The sequence below is a fragment of the Dendrobates tinctorius genome, unplaced genomic scaffold, assembly GCF_039654945.1.
Source record: "Dendrobates tinctorius isolate UK_male_01 unplaced genomic scaffold, ASM3965494v1 ptg000019l, whole genome shotgun sequence".
NCBI lineage: Eukaryota > Metazoa > Chordata > Amphibia > Anura > Dendrobatidae > Dendrobates > Dendrobates tinctorius.
In genome coordinates this window covers 65,915,173-65,934,644 of record NW_027361687.1, presented here as the reverse complement: position 1 = coordinate 65,934,644, position 19,472 = coordinate 65,915,173, and the positions used below count along the sequence as shown (strand labels likewise).

Sequence of the window (19,472 nt, the reverse complement as noted above, 5' to 3'; positions counted from 1 at the left end):
GCTTCAGCTTTGAAAGTCAAGCAGATAAGAGTAAGGCCGGGGGTCACACTAACCGACGCAAAAATACGGTCAGTATTTTACATGCGTAATACGGATGAATGGCCCCTAAACAGTGCTCCGTATGTCATCCGTAATCAAGGTGTGGTCGCGTATTTTGCGCATGTCAGCATCCGTATGTAATCCGTATGTAATCCGTATGGCGAGATTTTCTCGTCACCTTGCAAAATGGACATATAATGGAGCCCTATGACAGGGTTTATAACAGAAACCAAAGAATAGATATAGACACATAGAATGCATATATACATGTATATATATACACACACACACACACAATGTGTCTATATCTATTCTTTCTCCTGTCAGTGTGAGTTTACTGTATCGCGCACTGAATTGCTAAAAGACACCGGGTGCGTATTTCTCGCAAGTCACATGTGTGTTCCGTGTGTACTCCGTATTTTTGCGCACCCATAGACTTGCATTGGCGTACTACAGGCATAGTACGCTGACAGTCCCAGCATGCTGCGATTGGCACGGACCGTAGAATACGGATGAGAAATATACGGCTGGTGCGAGTGACCCCATAGAGAATCATTGGTCCGTGTGTAATGCGTGCTTTTAGCGCCTCTCACTCGGCCGTATTCCTCGCCAGTGTGACCCCGGCCGTAGAGCTTCTGTGAATTAGAAAGGAATAAGAGGAAGCGAGAAATGTTTTAAGAACTAATACAGGGTGAATTCAGTCTCGCTTGTATATAAGGACAAGGTGCAATATATGGATCACATCAGCATTAGCTGTTTATAAAACACAGTTCTGTTTCCCTTCTTGAATAATGTGTATATATATATATATATATATATATATATATATATATATATATATATATATATATATATATATATATATATATACACACACACACACACACACATCATAGCCGACCCCCATGTCGGTCTTTTAGAATAAATCTGCAGTACGAATAGCCAATACCTGTGTATTAGGACAAAGCAAGAAACAATCAGCCACAATATCTGTGTATAGTGCGCTAATAGTCATGTGTGAGGATATAATATAACAGGCTCATCCCCAATACCTGTGTATTAGAGTAATCTAGGGAATGCAAGTCTCTGATAACTGTGTATAAGGACACGATAGCAGGGAATAATTCCCAATATATGGGACAGATACTTTATATAAGCACACGCACAATGCATCTGTATGAGGAAATGATGTAATCCTTACTACCTGTGTATTAGGACAAGATATGAGATGCAAGGCCGCAGTATATGAGGGAGAGATGAGTGCCCAATATCTATAGATTAGGACAAGATGGGATATTCATCTGTGTAGAAAGAGAAATCCTGATCATAAAGCCGCGTAGCAGGGTCCGATCTGTTCTATGGACCCCGGAGGTCCGCAGATCGGCTGGATAATGGACAATACATTACAGGAGCCCCCTGTGTATAGGACCGTTTATAGAATAATCTCGCTATCGCCACATATTACAGGGAGAGGAAGCACATTCTTCTCCATCTGCCTGTGTATAAGAACCAGATCGGAGCCATTAGCCCCCGATACTGGTATATTAGGGTCATAACTCATCTATTAACCCTTTATAGTTAGGATCATCTCATCTACTAACCCCAGGTACCGGTGCATTAGGATCACATCATATTTATTAACTCTATGTGTGTATTAGGATTTATTAACCCCTAATACACGGGTTGCAATCAGATATCTGTTTATTAAGGTGAAACAAGACAAACCCTGACATGAACCCCTATTGCTGGTGTATGAGAATCAGATTTCATACATTAGCCCCGGATCTCTGTGTAATAGGAGGAGATGTTATCGCCAATATCAGTATATTTAGATATTAAAGAAAGCATTTTTTGCATGAATTCCCAATTTACCTGTGCAGTAGGCCGAGCTGTTATCTGTGTATTAGGCACATGGCATCCATTAACCCTTTATAACATGTATTAATACACAAGCTAATAACTCCCAATATATCTATTTATTGGCATCACGTCTCATCTATTAACCCCTGATGAGATTTGTGCATTAGGCTCAAATCTCAACTATTAACCCTTCAGATTTATATATTGGCTTATATCTCATTAACACTTCATATCTCAGCACATCCCTCATCTAGTAACACATTATACTTATATGTTTGATGCATGTCTCACCAGTTAACCCTTTACAGTTACACACTTGGGACAGATCACCTATTTACCCTTCACACTTGTATATTAGTTTCAGGTCTCATCTATTAACCCATTATATCTATACATAGGAATCACTCATCCATTAACCCTTTCTATAATATAACACACTAAACCTTCATATCTACCTACTACGATCACATCCCTTAGACCTAGGCATATGCATTAGTATCAGACATCTTTTATTAACCCCCTCCACCCCAACTCTATGAACCCTTAAAATGCGTGTGTGATGATTAAATCTCATCTATTAACCCTTTATACTTAGGATCACATATCTATTAACCCTTTCCTATATTGCATTCATTAGCCCACAATATCAATGTATTAGGCTGACTTCACATCGGTTAACCCTTTATACTTATCTTGGGATCAGTTGATGCGTGACATTTCCACACTGCAATGTGACTATTATAATCCGCGTATTTTACACCAGACCCCAATATATTGCTCCCCATCTACCCCTTCATCACACAGCTCAGCATTGCCATCATCACCCCATTCATTCGCACTTACCCAAAGCTTTCAACATCTCCTCGAAATTCTCAGACTGTTTCATTTTCCAGTTTCCTGAGAAGTTGGGCATCTTTGAGGGTATTTCTTGGGTTTTGGAAGGTGAACGCCACAAAAATGGAGGATAAATTAAAATCCCGATCTCGTGTGCAGAGGAGGAGGCTTCAGAGCAGCAAGTTCAGCTAATACAGAGGTGTCATGGACTCCTGCCTGAGAGCAGCGGCGGGGCTCAGCTCCACACTGGGTACGGCCTCCAATGTGTGCAACACTGACCCACCACAGTGCGTCCGTGACTATATATACCTCCCCTCCCTTATATGTGTGATGCTAAACACTCAGCCTCCTGCTGCCACCTCTCCCTCCACCGCCTCCACCGGGGAGGGGCATTCACCACCACAGAGAGACTGGGACAAGCCCACCTGTGGCATCATCTAACCAACTACCTGCATCACTACACATGGAGGGCAGGTAGGGATGACAGACCCCACACTACACATAGCAGGCAGGTAGGGATGACAGACCCCACACTACACATAGCAGGCAGGTAGGGATGACAGACCCCACACTACACATGGAGGGCAGGTAGGGATGACAGACCCCACACTACACGTAGCAGGCAGGTAGGGATGACAGACCCCACACTACACATAGCAGGCAGGTAGGGATGACAGACCCCACACTACACATAGCAGGCAGGTAGGGATGACAGACCCCACACTACACATAGCAGGCAGGTAGGGATGACAGACCCCACACTACACGTAGCAGGCAGGTAGGGATGACAGACCCCACACTACACGTAGCAGGCAGGTAGGGATGACAGACCCCACACTACACATAGCAGGCAGGTAGGGATGACAGACCCCACACTACACGTAGCAGGCAGGTAGGGATGACAGACCCCACACTACACATAGCAGGCAGGTAGGGATGACAGACCCCACACTACACGTAGCAGGCAGGTAGGGATGACAGACCCCACACTACACGTAGCAGGCAGGTAGGGATGACAGATCCCACACTACACGTAGCAGGCAGGTAGGGATGACAGACCCCACACTACACATAGCAGGCAGGTAGGGATGACAGACCCCACACTACACGTAGCAGGCAGGTAGGGATGACAGACCCCACACTACACGTAGCAGGCAGGTAGGGATGACAGACCCCACACTACACGTAGCAGGCAGGTAGGGATGACAGACCCCACACTACACGTAGCAGGCAGGTAGGGATGACAGACCCCACACTACACGTAGCAGGCAGGTAGGGATGACAGACCCCACACTACACGTAGCAGGCAGGTAGGGATGACAGATCCCACACTACACATAGCAGGCAGGTAGGGATGACAGACCCCACACTACACATAGCAGGCAGGTAGGGATGACAGACCCCACACTACACATAGCAGGCAGGTAGGGATGACAGACCCCACACTACACATAGCAGGCAGGTAGGGATGACAGACCCCACACTACACGTAGCAGGCAGGTAGGGATGACAGACCCCACACTACACATAGCAGGCAGGTAGGGATGACAGACCCCACACTACACATGGAGGGCAGGTAGAGATGACAGATCCCACACTACACATAGCAGGCAGGTAGGGATGACAGACCCCACACTACACATAGCAGGCAGGTAGGGATGACAGACCCCACACTACACATAGCAGGCAGGTAGGGATGACAGACCCCACACTACACATAGCAGGCAGGTAGGGATGACAGACCCCACACTACACGTAGCAGGCAGGTAGGGATGACAGACCCCACACTACACATAGCAGGCAGGTAGGGATGACAGATCCCACACTACACATAGCAGGCAGGTAGGGATGACAGACCCCACACTACACATAGCAGGCAGGTAGGGATGACAGACCCCACACTACACATAGCAGGCAGGTAGGGATGACAGACCCCACACTACACATAGCAGGCAGGTAGGGATGACAGACCCCACACTACACGTAGCAGGCAGGTAGGGATGACAGACCCCACACTACACGTAGCAGGCAGGTAGGGATGACAGACCCCACACTACACGTAGCAGGCAGGTAGGGATGACAGACCCCACACTACACATAGCAGGCAGGTAGGGATGACAGATCCCACACTACACGTAGCAGGCAGGTAGGGATGACAGACCCCACACTACACATAGCAGGCAGGTAGGGATGACAGACCCCACACTACACATAGCAGGCAGGTAGGGATGACAGACCCCACACTACACATAGCAGGCAGGTAGGGATGACAGACCCCACACTACACGTAGCAGGCAGGTAGGGATGACAGACCCCACACTACACGTAGCAGGCAGGTAGGGATGACAGACCCCACACTACACGTAGCAGGCAGGTAGGGATGACAGACCCCACACTACACGTAGCAGGCAGGTAGGGATGACAGACCCCACACTACACATAGCAGGCAGGTAGGGATGACAGACCCCACACTACACGTAGCAGGCAGGTAGGGATGACAGACCCCACACTACACGTAGCAGGCAGGTAGGGATGACAGATCCCACACTACACGTAGCAGGCAGGTAGGGATGACAGACCCCACACTACACATAGCAGGCAGGTAGGGATGACAGACCCCACACTACACATAGCAGGCAGGTAGGGATGACAGACCCCACACTACACGTAGCAGGCAGGTAGGGATGACAGACCCCACACTACACGTAGCAGGCAGGTAGGGATGACAGACCCCACACTACACGTAGCAGGCAGGTAGGGATGACAGACCCCACACTACACGTAGCAGGCAGGTAGGGATGACAGACCCCACACTACACGTAGCAGGCAGGTAGGGATGACAGATCCCACACTACACATAGCAGGCAGGTAGGGATGACAGACCCCACACTACACATAGCAGGCAGGTAGGGATGACAGACCCCACACTACACATGGAGGGCAGGTAGAGATGACAGATCCCACACTACACATAGCAGGCAGGTAGGGATGACAGACCCCACACTACACATAGCAGGCAGGTAGGGATGACAGACCCCACACTACACGTAGCAGGCAGGTAGGGATGACAGACCCCACACTACACATAGCAGGCAGGTAGGGATGACAGACCCCACACTACACATGGAGGGCAGGTAGAGATGACAGATCCCACACTACACATAGCAGGCAGGTAGGGATGACAGACCCCACACTACACATAGCAGGCAGGTAGGGATGACAGACCCCACACTACACATAGCAGGCAGGTAGGGATGACAGACCCCACACTACACATAGCAGGCAGGTAGGGATGACAGACCCCACACTACACGTAGCAGGCAGGTAGGGATGACAGACCCCACACTACACATAGCAGGCAGGTAGGGATGACAGATCCCACACTACACATAGCAGGCAGGTAGGGATGACAGACCCCACACTACACATAGCAGGCAGGTAGGGATGACAGACCCCACACTACACATGGAGGGCAGGTAGAGATGACAGATCCCACACTACACATAGCAGGCAGGTAGGGATGACAGACCCCACACTACACATAGCAGGCAGGTAGGGATGACAGACCCCACACTACACGTAGCAGGCAGGTAGGGATGACAGACCCCACACTACACATAGCAGGCAGGTAGGGATGACAGACCCCACACTACACATAGCAGGCAGGTAGGGATGACAGACCCCACACTACACATAGCAGGCAGGTAGGGATGACAGACCCCACACTACACATAGCAGGCAGGTAGGGATGACAGACCCCACACTACACATGGAGGGCAGGTAGAGATGACAGATCCCACACTACACATAGCAGGCAGGTAGGGATGACAGACCCCACACTACACGTAGCAGGCAGGTAGGGATGACAGACCCCACACTACACGTAGCAGGCAGGTAGGGATGACAGACCCCACACTACACATAGCAGGCAGGTAGGGATGACAGACCCCACACTACACATGGAGGGCAGGTAGGGATGACAGACCCCACACTACACATGGAGGGCAGGTAGGGATGACAGACCCCACACTACACATGGAGGGCAGGTAGGGATGACAGACCCCACACTACACATGGAGGGCAGGTAGGGATGACAGACCCCACACTACACATGGAGGGCAGGTAGAGATGACAGACCCCACACTACACGTAGCAGGCAGGTAGGGATGACAGACCCCACACTACACATTGCAGGCAGGTAGGGATGACAGACCCCACACTACACGTAGCAGGCAGGTAGGGATGACAGACCCCACACTACACATAGCAGGCAGGTAGGGATGACAGACCCCACACTACACGTAGCAGGCAGGTAGGGATGACAGACCCCACACTACACGTAGCAGGCAGGTAGGGATGACAGACCCCACACTACACATAGCAGGCAGGTAGGGATGACAGACCCCACACTACACATAGCAGGCAGGTAGGGATGACAGACCCCACACTACACGTAGCAGGCAGGTAGGGATGACAGACCCCACACTACACATAGCAGGCAGGTAGGGATGACAGACCCCACACTACACGTAGCAGGCAGGTAGGGATGACAGACCCCACACTACACGTAGCAGGCAGGTAGGGATGACAGACCCCACACTACACATAGCAGGCAGGTAGGGATGACAGACCCCACACTACACGTAGCAGGCAGGTAGGGATGACAGACCCCACACTACACATAGCAGGCAGGTAGGGATGACAGACCCAACACTACACATAGCAGGCAGGTAGGGATGACAGACCCCACACTACACATAGCAGGCAGGTAGGGATGACAGACCCCATACTACACATGGAGGGCAGGGAGAGATGACAGATCCCACACTACACATAGCAGGCAGGTAGGGATGACAGACCCCACACTACACATAGCAGGCAGGTATGGATGACAGACCCCATACTACACATGGAGGGCAGGGAGAGATGACAGACCCCACACTACACATAGCAGGCAGGTAGGGATGACAGACCCCACACTACACGTAGCAGGCAGGTAGGGATGACAGACCCCACACTACACGTAGCAGGCAGGTAGGGATGACAGACCCCACACTACACATAGCAGGCAGGTAGGGATGACAGACCCCACATTACACGTAGCAGGCAGGTAGGGATGACAGACCCCACACTACACATAGCAGGCAGGTAGGGATGACAGACCCCACACTACACATAGCAGGCAGGTAGGGATGACAGACCCCACACTACACATAGCAGGCAGGTAGGGATGACAGACCCCATACTACACATGGAGGGCAGGGAGAGATGACAGATCCCACACTACACATAGCAGGCAGGTAGGGATGACAGACCCCACACTACACATAGCAGGCAGGTAGGGATGACAGACCCCATACTACACATAGCAGGCAGGTAGGGATGACAGACCCCACACTACACGTAGCAGGCAGGTAGGGATGACAGACCCCACACTACACGTAGCAGGCAGGTAGGGATGACAGACCCCACACTACACGTAGCAGGCAGGTAGGGATGACAGACCCAACACTACACATAGCAGGCAGGTAGGGATGACAGACCCCACACTACACATAGCAGGCAGGTAGGGATGACAGACCCCACACTACACGTAGCAGGCAGGTAGGGATGACAGACCCCACACTACACGTAGCAGGCAGGTAGGGATGACAGACCCCACACTACACGTAGCAGGCAGGTAGGGATGACAGACCCCACACTACACGTAGCAGGCAGGTAGGGATGACAGACCCCACACTACACATAGCAGGCAGGTAGGGATGACAGACCCAACACTACACATAGCAGGCAGGTAGGGATGACAGACCCCACACTACACATAGCAGGCAGGTAGGGATGACAGATCCAACACTACACGTAGCAGGCAGGTAGGGATGACAGACCCCACACTACACATAGCAGGCAGGTAGGGATGACAGACCCCACACTACACATAGCAGGCAGGTAGGGATGACAGACCCCACACTACACATAGCAGGCAGGTAGGGATGACAGACCCAACACTACACGTAGCAGGCAGGTAGGGATGACAGACCCCACACTACACATGAGGGCAGGTAGGGAGAGATGACAGACCCCACACTACACATGGAGGGCAGGGAGAGATGACAGACCCCACACTACACATGGAGGGCAGGGAGAGATTGACAGACCCCCACTACACATGGCAGGCAGGTAGGGATGACAGACCCCACACTACACATAGCAGGCAGGTAGGGATGACAGACCCCACACTACACATAGCAGGCAGGTAGGGATGACAGACCCCACACTACACATGGAGGGCAGGGAGAGAGTGACAGACCCCACACTACACATAGCAGGCAGGTAGGGATGACAGACCCCACACTACACATAGCAGGCAGGTAGGGATGACAGACCCCACACTACACATAGCAGGCAGGTAGGGATGACAGACCCCACACTACACATGGAGGGCAGGGAGAGAGTGACAGACCCCACACTACACATGGAGGGCAGGGAGAGAGTGACAGACCCCACATTACACATGGAGGACAGGTAGAGAGTGACAGACCCTGCACTACACATGAAGGGCAGGGAGAGAGTGACAGACCTCACATTACACATGGAGGGCAGGTAGAGAGGACAGACCCCACACTACACATGGAGGGCAGGGAGAGAGTGACAGACCCCACATTACACATGGAGGGCAGGGAGAGATGACAGACCCAACACTATACATGGAGGACAGGTAAAGAGTGACAGACCCTGCACTACACATGGCGGACAGGTAGAGATGACAGACCTCACATTACACAAGGAGGACAGGTAGAGATAACAGACCCCACACTACACATGGAGGGCAGGGAGAGAGTGACAGACCTCACATTACACATGGCGGACAGGTAGAGATAACAGACCCCACACTACACATGGAGGGCAGAGAGAGAGAGTGACAGACCCCACACTACACATGGAGGGCAGGGAGAGAGTGACAGACCCCTCACTACACATGGAGGACAGGTAGAGAGTGACAGACCCTGCACTACACATGGCGGACAGGTAGAGATGACAGACCTCACATTACACAAGGAGGACAGGTAGAGATAACAGACCCCACACTACACATGGAGGGCAGGGAGAGAGTGACAGACCCTGCACTACACATGAGGGCAGGGAGAGAGTGACAGACCCCACACTACACATGGAGGGCAGGGAGAGAGTGACAGACCCTGCACTACACATGAAGGGCAGGGAGAGAGTGACAGACCTCACATTACACATGGAGGGCAGATAGAGAGGACAAACCCCACACTACACATGGAGGGCAGGTAGAGATGACAGACCCCACACTACACATGGAGGGCAGGGAGAGAGTGACAGACCCCACACTACACATGGAGGGCAGGTAAAGAGTGACAGACCCCACACTACACATGGAGGGCAGAGAGAGAGAGTGACAGACCCCACACTACACATGGAGGGCAGGTAAAGAGTGACAGACCCCACACTACACATGGAGGGCAGAGAGAGAGAGTGACAGACCCCACACTACACATGGAGGGCAGGTAAAGAGTGACAGACCCCACACTACACATGGAGGGCAGAGAGAGAGTGACAGACCCCACACTACACATAGCAGGCAGGTAGGGATGACAGACCCCACACTACACGTAGCAGGCAGGTAGGGATGACAGACCCCACACTACACATAGCAGGCAGGTAGGGATGAAAGACCCCACACTACACATAGCAGGCAGGTAGGGATGACAGACCCCACACTACACGTAGCAGGCAGGTAGGGATGACAGACCCCACACTACACATAGCAGGCAGGTAGGGATGACAGACCCCACACTACACGTAGCAGGCAGGTAGGGATGACAGACCCCACACTACACGTAGCAGGCAGGTAGGGATGACAGACCCCACACTACACATAGCAGGCAGGTAGGGATGACAGACCCCACACTACACGTAGCAGGCAGGTAGGGATGACAGACCCCACACTACACGTAGCAGGCAGGTAGGGATGACAGACCCGACACTACACATAGCAGGCAGGTAGGGATGACAGACCCCACACTACACATAGCAGGCAGGTAGGGATGACAGACCCCACACTACACGTAGCAGGCAGGTAGGGATGACAGACCCCACACTACACGTAGCAGGCAGGTAGGGATGACAGACCCCACACTACACGTAGCAGGCAGGTAGGGATGACAGACCCCACACTACACGTAGCAGGCAGGTAGGGATGACAGACCCCACACTACACGTAGCAGGCAGGTAGGGATGACAGACCCAACACTACACGTAGCAGGCAGGTAGGGATGACAGACCCCACACTACACGTGGCAGGTAGGGATGACAGACCCCACACTACACGTAGCAGGCAGGTAGGGATGACAGACCCCACACTACACATAGCAGGCAGGTAGGGATGACAGACCCAACACTACACATAGCAGGCAGGTAGGGATGACAGACCCCACACTACACATAGCAGGCAGGTAGGGATGACAGACCCAACACTACACGTAGCAGGCAGGTAGGGATGACAGACCCCACACTACACATAGCAGGCAGGTAGGGATGACAGACCCCACACTACACATAGCAGGCAGGTAGGGATGACAGACCCAACACTACACGTAGCAGGCAGGTAGGGATGACAGACCCCACACTACACATGAGGGCAGGTAGGGAGAGATGACAGACCCCACACTACACATGGAGGGCAGGGAGAGATGACAGACCCCACACTACACATGGAGGGCAGGGAGAGAGTGACAGACCCCCACTACACATGGCAGGCAGGTAGGGATGACAGACCCCACACTACACATAGCAGGCAGGTAGGGATGACAGACCCCACACTACACATAGCAGGCAGGTAGGGATGACAGACCCCACACTACACATGGAGGGCAGGGAGAGAGTGACAGACCCCACACTACACATGGAGGGCAGGGAGAGAGTGACAGACCCCACATTACACATGGAGGGCAGGGAGAGAGTGACAGACCCCACACTACACATGGAGGGCAGGTAGAGAGGACAGACCCCACACTACACATGGAGGGCAGGGAGAGATGACAGACCCCACACTACACATGAAGGGCAGGAAGAGATGACAGACCCCACACTACACATGGAGGACAGGTAGAGAGTGACAGACCCTGCACTACACATGGCGGACAGGTAGAGATGACAGACCTCACATTACACAAGGAGGACAGGTAGAGATGACAGACCCCACACTACACATGGCGGACAGGTAGAGATAACAGACCCCACACTACACATGGAGGACAGGTAGAGAGTGACAGACCCTGCACTACACATGGCGGACAGGTAGAGATGACAGACCTCACATTACACACGGAGGACAGGTAGAGAGTGACAGACCCCACACTACACATGTCGGACAGGTAGAGATAACAGACCCCACACTACACATGGAGGACAGGTAGAGAGTGACAGACCCTGCACTACACATGGCGGACAGGTAGAGATGACAGACCTCACATTACACAAGGAGGACAGGTAGAGATGACAGACCTCACATTACACACGGAGGACAGGTAGAGAGTGACAGACCCCACACTACACATGGCGGACAGGTAGAGATAACAGACCCCACACTACACATGGAGGGCAGAGAGAGAGAGTGACAGACCCCACACTACACATGGAGGGCAGGGAGAGAGTGACAGACCCCTCACTACACATGGAGGACAGGTAGAGAGTGACAGACCCTGCACTACACATGAAGGGCAGGGAGAGAGTGACAGACCTCACATTACACATGGAGGGCAGGTAGAGAGGACAGACCCCACACTACACATGGAGGGCAGGGAGAGAGTGACAGACCCCACATTACACATGGAGGGCAGGGAGAGATGACAGACCCAACACTATACATGGAGGACAGGTAAAGAGTGACAGACCCTGCACTACACATGGCGGACAGGTAGAGATGACAGACCTCACATTACACAAGGAGGACAGGTAGAGATAACAGACCCCACACTACACATGGAGGGCAGGGAGAGAGTGACAGACCTCACATTACACATGGCGGACAGGTAGAGATAACAGACCACACACTACACATGGAGGGCAGAGAGAGAGAGTGACAGACCCCACACTACACATGGAGGGCAGGGAGAGAGTGACAGACCCCTCACTACACATGGAGGACAGGTAGAGAGTGACAGACCCTGCACTACACATGGCGGACAGGTAGAGATGACAGACCTCACATTACACAAGGAGGACAGGTAGAGATAACAGACCCCACACTACACATGGAGGGCAGGGAGAGAGTGACAGACCCTGCACTACACATGAGGGCAGGGAGAGAGTGACAGACCCCACACTACACATGGAGGGCAGGGAGAGAGTGACAGACCCTGCACTACACATGAAGGGCAGGGAGAGAGTGACAGACCTCACATTACACATGGAGGGCAGATAGAGAGGACAAACCCCACACTACACATGGAGGGCAGGTAGAGATGACAGACCCCACACTACACATGGAGGGCAGGGAGAGAGTGACAGACCCCACACTACACATGGAGGGCAGGTAAAGAGTGACAGACCCCACACTACACATGGAGGGCAGAGAGAGAGAGTGACAGACCCCACACTACACATGGAGGGCAGGTAAAGAGTGACAGACCCCACACTACACATGGAGGGCAGAGAGAGAGAGTGACAGACCCCACACTACACAAGGAGGGTAGGTAAAGAGTGACAGACCCCACACTACACATGGAGGGCAGAGAGAGAGTGACAGACCCCACACTACACATGGAGGGCAGGGAGAGAGTGACAGACCCCTCACTACACATGGAGGACTGGTAGAGAGTGACAGACCCTGCACTACACATGGAGGGCAGGTAAAGAGTGACAGACCCCACACTACACATGGAGGGCAGGGAGAGAGTGACAGACCCTGCACTACACATGGAGGGCAGGTAAAGAGTGACAGACCCCACACTACACATGGAGGGCAGAGAGAGAGAGTGACTGACCCCACACTACACATGGAGGGCAGGTAAAGAGTGACAGACCCCACACTACACATGGAGGGCAGAGAGAGAGAGTGACAGACCCCACACTACACATGGAGGGCAGGGAGAGAGTGACAGACCCCTCACTACACATGGAGGACAGGTAGAGAGTGACAGACCCTGCACTACACATGGCGGACAGGTAGAGATGACAGACCCCACACTACACATGGAGGGCAGGGAGAGAGTGACAGACCCTGCACTACACATGAGGGCAGGGAGAGAGTGACAGACCCCACACTACACATGGAGGGCAGGGAGAGAGTGACAGACCCTGCACTACACATGGAGGGCAGGTAAAGAGTGACAGACCCCACACTACACATGGAGGGCAGAGAGAGAGAGTGACAGACCCCACACTACACATGGAGGGCAGGTAAAGAGTGACAGACCCCACACTACACATGGAGGGCAGAGCGAGAGTGACAGACCCCACACTACACATGGAGGGCAGGGAGAGAGTGACAGACCCCTCACTACACATGGAGGACAGGTAGTGAGTGACAGACCCTGCACTACACATGGAGGGCAGGTAAAGAGTGACAGACCCCACACTACACATGGAGGGCAGGGAGAGAGTGACAGACCCTGCACTACACATGGAGGGCAGGTAAAGAGTGACAGGCCCCACACTACACATGGAGGGCAGAGAGAGAGAGTGACAGACCCCACACTACACATGGAGGGCAGGTAAAGAGTGACAGACCCCACACTACACATGGAGGGCAGAGAGAGAGAGTGACAGACCCCACACTACACATGGAGGGCAGGGAGAGAGTGACAGACCCCTCACTACACATGGAGGACAGGTAGAGAGTGACAGACCCTGCACTACACATGGCAGACAGGTAGAGATGACAGACCTCACATTACACAAGGAGGACAGGTAGAGATAACAGACCCCACACTACACATGGAGGGCAGGGAGAGATGACAGACCCCACACTACACATGGAGGGCAGGGAGAGAGTGACAGACCCCCACTACACATGGCAGGCAGGTAGGGATGACAGACCCCACACTACACATAGCAGGCAGGTAGGGATGACAGACCCCACACTACACATAGCAGGCAGGTAGGGATGACAGACCCCACACTACACATGGAGGGCAGGGAGAGAGTGACAGACCCCACACTACACATGGAGGGCAGGGAGAGAGTGACAGACCCCACATTACACATGGAGGGCAGGGAGAGAGTGACAGACCCCACACTACACATGGAGGGCAGGTAGAGAGGACAGACCCCACACTACACATGGAGGGCAGGGAGAGATGACAGACCCCACACTACACATGAAGGGCAGGAAGAGATGACAGACCCCACACTACACATGGAGGACAGGTAGAGAGTGACAGACCCTGCACTACACATGGCGGACAGGTAGAGATGACAGACCTCACATTACACAAGGAGGACAGGTAGAGATGACAGACCCCACACTACACATGGCGGACAGGTAGAGATAACAGACCCCACACTACACATGGAGGACAGGTAGAGAGTGACAGACCCTGCACTACACATGGCGGACAGGTAGAGATGACAGACCTCACATTACACACGGAGGACAGGTAGAGAGTGACAGACCCCACACTACACATGTCGGACAGGTAGAGATAACAGACCCCACACTACACATGGAGGACAGGTAGAGAGTGACAGACCCTGCACTACACATGGCGGACAGGTAGAGATGACAGACCTCACATTACACAAGGAGGACAGGTAGAGATGACAGACCTCACATTACACACGGAGGACAGGTAGAGAGTGACAGACCCCACACTACACATGGCGGACAGGTAGAGATAACAGACCCCACACTACACATGGAGGGCAGAGAGAGAGAGTGACAGACCCCACACTACACATGGAGGGCAGGGAGAGAGTGACAGACCCCTCACTACACATGGAGGACAGGTAGAGAGTGACAGACCCTGCACTACACATGAAGGGCAGGGAGAGAGTGACAGACCTCACATTACACATGGAGGGCAGGTAGAGAGGACAGACCCCACACTACACATGGAGGGCAGGGAGAGAGTGACAGACCCCACATTACACATGGAGGGCAGGGAGAGATGACAGACCCAACACTATACATGGAGGACAGGTAAAGAGTGACAGACCCTGCACTACACATGGCGGACAGGTAGAGATGACAGACCTCACATTACACAAGGAGGACAGGTAGAGATAACAGACCCCACACTACACATGGAGGGCAGGGAGAGAGTGACAGACCTCACATTACACATGGCGGACAGGTAGAGATAACAGACCACACACTACACATGGAGGGCAGAGAGAGAGAGTGACAGACCCCACACTACACATGGAGGGCAGGGAGAGAGTGACAGACCCCTCACTACACATGGAGGACAGGTAGAGAGTGACAGACCCTGCACTACACATGGCGGACAGGTAGAGATGACAGACCTCACATTACACAAGGAGGACAGGTAGAGATAACAGACCCCACACTACACATGGAGGGCAGGGAGAGAGTGACAGACCCTGCACTACACATGAGGGCAGGGAGAGAGTGACAGACCCCACACTACACATGGAGGGCAGGGAGAGAGTGACAGACCCTGCACTACACATGAAGGGCAGGGAGAGAGTGACAGACCTCACATTACACATGGAGGGCAGATAGAGAGGACAAACCCCACACTACACATGGAGGGCAGGTAGAGATGACAGACCCCACACTACACATGGAGGGCAGGGAGAGAGTGACAGACCCCACACTACACATGGAGGGCAGGTAAAGAGTGACAGACCCCACACTACACATGGAGGGCAGAGAGAGAGAGTGACAGACCCCACACTACACATGGAGGGCAGGTAAAGAGTGACAGACCCCACACTACACATGGAGGGCAGAGAGAGAGAGTGACAGACCCCACACTACACAAGGAGGGTAGGTAAAGAGTGACAGACCCCACACTACACATGGAGGGCAGAGAGAGAGTGACAGACCCCACACTACACATGGAGGGCAGGGAGAGAGTGACAGACCCCTCACTACACATGGAGGACTGGTAGAGAGTGACAGACCCTGCACTACACATGGAGGGCAGGTAAAGAGTGACAGACCCCACACTACACATGGAGGGCAGGGAGAGAGTGACAGACCCTGCACTACACATGGAGGGCAGGTAAAGAGTGACAGACCCCACACTACACATGGAGGGCAGAGAGAGAGAGTGACTGACCCCACACTACACATGGAGGGCAGGTAAAGAGTGACAGACCCCACACTACACATGGAGGGCAGAGAGAGAGAGTGACAGACCCCACACTACACATGGAGGGCAGGGAGAGAGTGACAGACCCCTCACTACACATGGAGGACAGGTAGAGAGTGACAGACCCTGCACTACACATGGCGGACAGGTAGAGATGACAGACCCCACACTACACATGGAGGGCAGGGAGAGAGTGACAGACCCTGCACTACACATGAGGGCAGGGAGAGAGTGACAGACCCCACACTACACATGGAGGGCAGGGAGAGAGTGACAGACCCTGCACTACACATGGAGGGCAGGTAAAGAGTGACAGACCCCACACTACACATGGAGGGCAGAGAGAGAGAGTGACAGACCCCACACTACACATGGAGGGCAGGTAAAGAGTGACAGACCCCACACTACACATGGAGGGCAGAGCGAGAGTGACAGACCCCACACTACACATGGAGGGCAGGGAGAGAGTGACAGACCCCTCACTACACATGGAGGACAGGTAGTGAGTGACAGACCCTGCACTACACATGGAGGGCAGGTAAAGAGTGACAGACCCCACACTACACATGGAGGGCAGGGAGAGAGTGACAGACCCTGCACTACACATGGAGGGCAGGTAAAGAGTGACAGGCCCCACACTACACATGGAGGGCAGAGAGAGAGAGTGACAGACCCCACACTACACATGGAGGGCAGGTAAAGAGTGACAGACCCCACACTACACATGGAGGGCAGAGAGAGAGAGTGACAGACCCCACACTACACATGGAGGGCAGGGAGAGAGTGACAGACCCCTCACTACACATGGAGGACAGGTAGAGAGTGACAGACCCTGCACTACACATGGCAGACAGGTAGAGATGACAGACCTCACATTACACAAGGAGGACAGGTAGAGATAACAGACCCCACACTACACATGGAGGGCAGGGAGAGAGTGACAGACCCTGCACTACACATGAGGGCAGGGAGAGAGTGACAGACCCTGCACTACACATGAAGGGCAGGGAGAGAGTGACAGACCTCACATTACACATGGAGGGCAGGTAGAGAGGACAGACCCCACACTACACATGGAGGGCAGGGAGAGATGACAGACCCCACACTACACATGAAGGGCAGAAAGAGATGACAGACCCCACACTACACATGGCGGACAGGTAGAGATAACAGACCCCACACTACACATGGAGGACAGGTAGAGAGTGACAGACCCTGCACTACACATGGCGGACAGGTAGAGATGACAGACCTCACATTACACAAGGAGGACAGATAGAGATAACAGACCCCACACTACACATGGAGGTCAGGGAGAGATGACAGACCTCACATTACACATGGAGGACAGGTAGAGAGTGACAGACCCCACACTACACATGGAGAGCAGGGAGAGATGACAGACCCCACACTACACATGGAGGACAGGTAGAGATGACAGACCCACACTACACATGGCGGACAGGTAGAGATAACAGACCCCACACTACACATGGAGGGCAGAGAGAGAGAGTGACAGACCCCACACTACACATGGAGGGCAGGGAGAGAGTGACAGACCCCTCACTACACATGGAGGACAGGTAGAGAGTGACAGACCCTGCACCACACATGGCGGACAGGTAGAGATGACAGACCTCACATTACACAAGGAGGACAGGTAGAGATAACAGACCCCACACTACACATGGAGGGCAGGGAGATAGTGACAGACCCTGCACTACACATGAGGGCAGGGAGAGAGTGACAGACCCCACACTACACATGGAGGGCAGGGAGAGAGTGACAGACCCTAAACTACACATGAAGGGCAGGGAGAGAGTGACAGACCTCACATTACACATGGAGGGCAGGTAGAGAGGACAGACCCCACATTACACATGGAGGGCAGGGAGAGATGACAGACCCCACACTACACATGAAGGGCAGGAAGAGATGACAGACCCCACACTACACATGGAGGGCAGTGAGAGATGACAGACCCCACACTACACATGGAGGGCAGGGAGAGAGTGACAGACCCCACACTACACATGGAGAACAGGGAGAGAGTGACAGACTCCACACTACACATGGCGGACAGGTAGGGATGACAGACCACGCAGTACACATGGAGGACAGGGAGAGAATGACAGACCCCACAGTACACATGAAGGACAGGGAGAGAATGACAGACCCCCGCACTACACATGGAGGGCAGGTAGGGATGACAGACCCCGCACTACACATGGAGGGCAGGTAGAGAGTGACAGACCCCACATTACACATGGAGGGCAGGTAGGGATGACAGACCCCACACTACACATGGAGGGCAGGTAGAGAATGACAGACCCCACACTTCACATGGAGGGCAGGTAGGGATGACAGACCCAACACTACACATGGAGGACAGGTAGAGATGACAGACCCCACACTACACATGGAGAGCAG

The 19,472-nt window shown here is 53.1% G+C and overlaps 1 protein-coding gene across 1 annotated transcript in view; it reads right to left on the bottom strand.

The window, feature by feature from the left end:
- The window catches only part of CRABP2 (cellular retinoic acid binding protein 2), a 28,765-nt gene extending 25,714 nt beyond the window's left edge, over window positions 1–3,051 (bottom strand). Inside the window, exon 1 of the mRNA XM_073567157.1 lies at window positions 2,743–3,051. Within this exon, the coding sequence (XP_073423258.1) occupies window positions 2,743–2,812 (70 nt within the window). The 5' untranslated portion in view covers window positions 2,813–3,051. The remainder of the gene's footprint in view (window positions 1–2,742) is intronic.
- Window positions 3,052–19,472: the final 16,421 nt, after the last annotated feature.